Source organism: Meriones unguiculatus, chromosome 10 (assembly GCF_030254825.1).
Source record: "Meriones unguiculatus strain TT.TT164.6M chromosome 10, Bangor_MerUng_6.1, whole genome shotgun sequence".
NCBI classification, from domain to species: Eukaryota; Metazoa; Chordata; class Mammalia; order Rodentia; family Muridae; genus Meriones; species Meriones unguiculatus.
The window spans coordinates 113,872,059-113,875,159 of record NC_083358.1 but is presented as its reverse complement, the minus strand read 5'-3'; the positions used below and the strand labels follow the sequence as shown (position 1 = coordinate 113,875,159).

At 42.0% G+C, this 3,101-nt stretch overlaps 1 protein-coding gene and 1 pseudogene across 1 annotated transcript; one reads left to right on the top strand and one right to left on the bottom strand.

The window, feature by feature from the left end:
- Positions 1-944: 944 nt before the first annotated feature.
- LOC110541559 (prothymosin alpha-like) lies at positions 945-1,313 on the bottom strand. The gene has a single exon (XM_021628285.2). The coding sequence runs from the start codon at positions 1,311-1,313 to the stop codon at positions 945-947; it is 369 nt and encodes a 122-aa protein (XP_021483960.1).
- A 987-nt stretch (positions 1,314-2,300) lies between these two features.
- Positions 2,301-2,659, top strand: LOC110541558 (small ribosomal subunit protein uS10-like; annotated as a pseudogene).
- Positions 2,660-3,101: the final 442 nt, after the last annotated feature.

The window sequence follows — 3,101 nt, the reverse complement described above, 5'->3', positions numbered from 1 at the left end:
TCTGCAGCATAGCCGGTGGGATCTACTATCTGGCTTACTACTAGAGCAGAGGGTCCCCAGACCTGTGGCTAAGTACTCGTCCCTGGGGCATGTGAAAGTGCAGGGGGTGCAGCGGTGGGGTCTACTGTCTGGCCACTAGAGCAGAGAGTCCTCAGGCCCACACAAAAGTGCAGGGTGTCCACAGTTCACCACTCCCAGACCCAGGCGATATCCACGGGAGGCCTGTATTCAATCTGCCCCAGCTCAAGGATTGTCCTCTCTAGCTTGGGAAGCCTCAAAGTCAATGCTCTGGTTCCAGTTGACCGTCCACTCATCAGTTTCAGGATTTTGGATCCTCTGCTCCCCAATACCATGCATACTGGTCATTGCCATCTTGGAGCCCTCCGAAAATCTTTTATCTTTGGCCTGTTTAACCATCTCATACAATCCAACTACTTACAGTACAGCTAAATACATACACATGAAAAGTTACTGGAATGCTCTGAATGCGATTGTTTTGTTGTTGTTTCTGGTGATGGTGGTGGTGGTGTGTGTATTTAACAAGTTTCTTTTTCTCCGTTGAGATTAAAATAAATATTGTCTCAATACAGGTAAAATCAGAAGAGGACAGAGAACAGTCTGAATGCTGGTTTGGTCAACTATTATTAAAAATGGCTGATCCCTAATATGTACAAAAAATAAAATGTAAATGAAAAATGCAAACAAAATTTCCTTTTAAAGTATTTTAAAAAAATGGGCATGAGAATGGGTAGTGCTGGTTCTTTTTTTCTTCTGTTGCAAATTCATGTTGTGGTTTGGGTGGGGTGGTGGAGAGCTCATGTCATCTGTGGGTGGCACTGCCCACTGCTTCTCTACTCTACGGTGACTACGTATAAATTCTGCGATCGGGAGTGGAGGGGGAATGGGTCACAATGGTCTTAAGTTTTGCTTTTCCTGTTTTCTGTCTAGTCATCCTCATCAGTCTTCTGCTTCTTGGTGTCAGCACCATCATCCTCATCATCTTCAACTACCCACTTGCCCATAGAAACCTCAGTTTCCTCATTTTCATCTCTGTCCTCTTCCTCACCATCACCTTCCTCCTCCTTTTCTACATCTATCTCATTGTCAGCCTCCTGCTCCTCATTTTCTTCATTAGCATTTCCATTAGCAGGTGCATCTCTTACATTCTCTGCCTCCTCCTCAACTTTCATTTTCTCCTTCAGGTCCTTGGTGGTGATCTCAGAGCTGGTGTCCACTGCTACATCTGATTTGGATTTCTCAACTGAGTCTTCAAATTCGATTTCCCTCTCAGCTGCATCAGACCTATGAAGCATCTTTGATGATAGAACTGAGGTGGGCTTGTGCACTATTAAAGTTTGAATATAAAATGTCCTGCATGGCTTCATCTCCTTGGATTCTTAGTCCCCAGGTTGTGGCACAGTCCCCAGGTTGGGTAGATTGTGGGACCTTTGTAACACATAACTTAGTTAACATAAATGGGTCACTTGACCCTAATTGGTGTATCTGTCTGTGATTCCACCTAAGATCTCTGCTGAGATACAAAAAAAAAAAAAAAAAAAAAAAATCCACAAAGTCCCACAACTAGGCTGGCTCTTCTTGGACTTTCTTTCCATGTGTTGACTTTACTGAAATCCATATATGTGAGAGAGTAGTTGGGTAAAACAGATACCTCAGGTACTTAAGCCACAGTGTCGTACTCACTATAAAGAACACATATGCTCTTTATTTGTGGGTCAACATAAGCCTCTCCTCCATTAATTATTTTTTGGTATTTTGTCACAGTGACTAACAGTAACTAATAAAGAAAACAATTACCAGGTAGTATGGCTGTTGACCTGATAGATGTAACTGGTGGAACACAGGCTTAAGGAGCTGATTTATAAGAAGGATATAGAATGTTTTGGAGATGTGGGGCTGTTCAAATCCTATAAGCAATATTAAAGGGTATTTTAGTGAGGTTTGGAAAACCTAGAATTCTGTCTGATAGAGATGCTCTTGATGGTTCAGAGGGAAACCGGGACCTACTGGCAATTAGATTGGATGCCACTCCTGTTATACACTAGAAAAGGATCTTGCTATAGACATTGGAAACAACCTATTTGTCCTTCAGCAGAAGAAGGATAAAGGATATGTGATACATTTCCAGAATGCTGTATTACTCAGCTCTTTAAAAGAAATGGCATCATGCTTTCTGCGACGTGGTTGTGCATGCCATAGAGCTGTGTTCAGTCTGTTCCAGCCCTGACTTGTTGCTGTTCGCTCCTGCTGAGGAACAAGTCAGTCAGGAAGACACCGCAACCATGGCTTTTAAAGATACTGGAAAGGCATCGGTGGAACCGAGGTGGCGATTCACCGGATTTGAATCATGCTCACCAGCCGCAACATGAAATGGCTGGAGAAAGTGTGCTGACTGACTTGATCAGAGGCACCAAGGAAAGGAATACACAACTTAAAGGCCGGTGTGCATGCCTCCAAGACACTGAGAAGCACTACAAGAAAAACCCTTTGTGGTGAAGGTCCCAAGAAATGGGGTCATTTGAAAATGAGAACCCACAAGCGACTCATTGACTTACACAGTCCTTCGGGGATTGTTAAACAGATTTCTTCAATCAGTACTGAGCCAGGAGTGGAGGCTGAAGTCACCATTGCAGATGCCTGAGTCAACTATGTTAATAAATTGACTTACCCAGGTCAAAAAAAAAAAAAAAAAAAAAACATTACATCATGAAAATTTTCAGGCAAATGAATGTAACTAGAAAAAAAATCCATTCTGAGTGAGGTAACACAAACCCAATAAGATAAATATAGGATATCTGGATATTAGCTATTAAATAAATTATAACCAGTTAGGCATAGAGGAAGGTTCTGGATAGGGAAGTCATGTATCTCCATGGAAGGGGAAAATAGAATAGATTTTATGGGTAGACTGGAGCTGGAGATAGGGGTAGAGAAAATTAAGAACAGAAGGATCAGGTGGGAAAGAGAAGAAGACATAGGATTGGGGGAGGAAATGAGAAGAGAAACAGCTATAATTAAAGAACATTTGAGTGGAAGTGTAGAAACTTAGTTCAGTGGAACCTTTCTATAAAATAGAAAAGATT

What these genes read in the sequence shown, in the direction of transcription:
- LOC110541559 (XM_021628285.2), bottom strand. Translation starts at nt 1,313, where the DNA reads ATGCTTCATAGGTCTGATGCAGCTGAGAGGGAAATCGAATTTGAAGAC.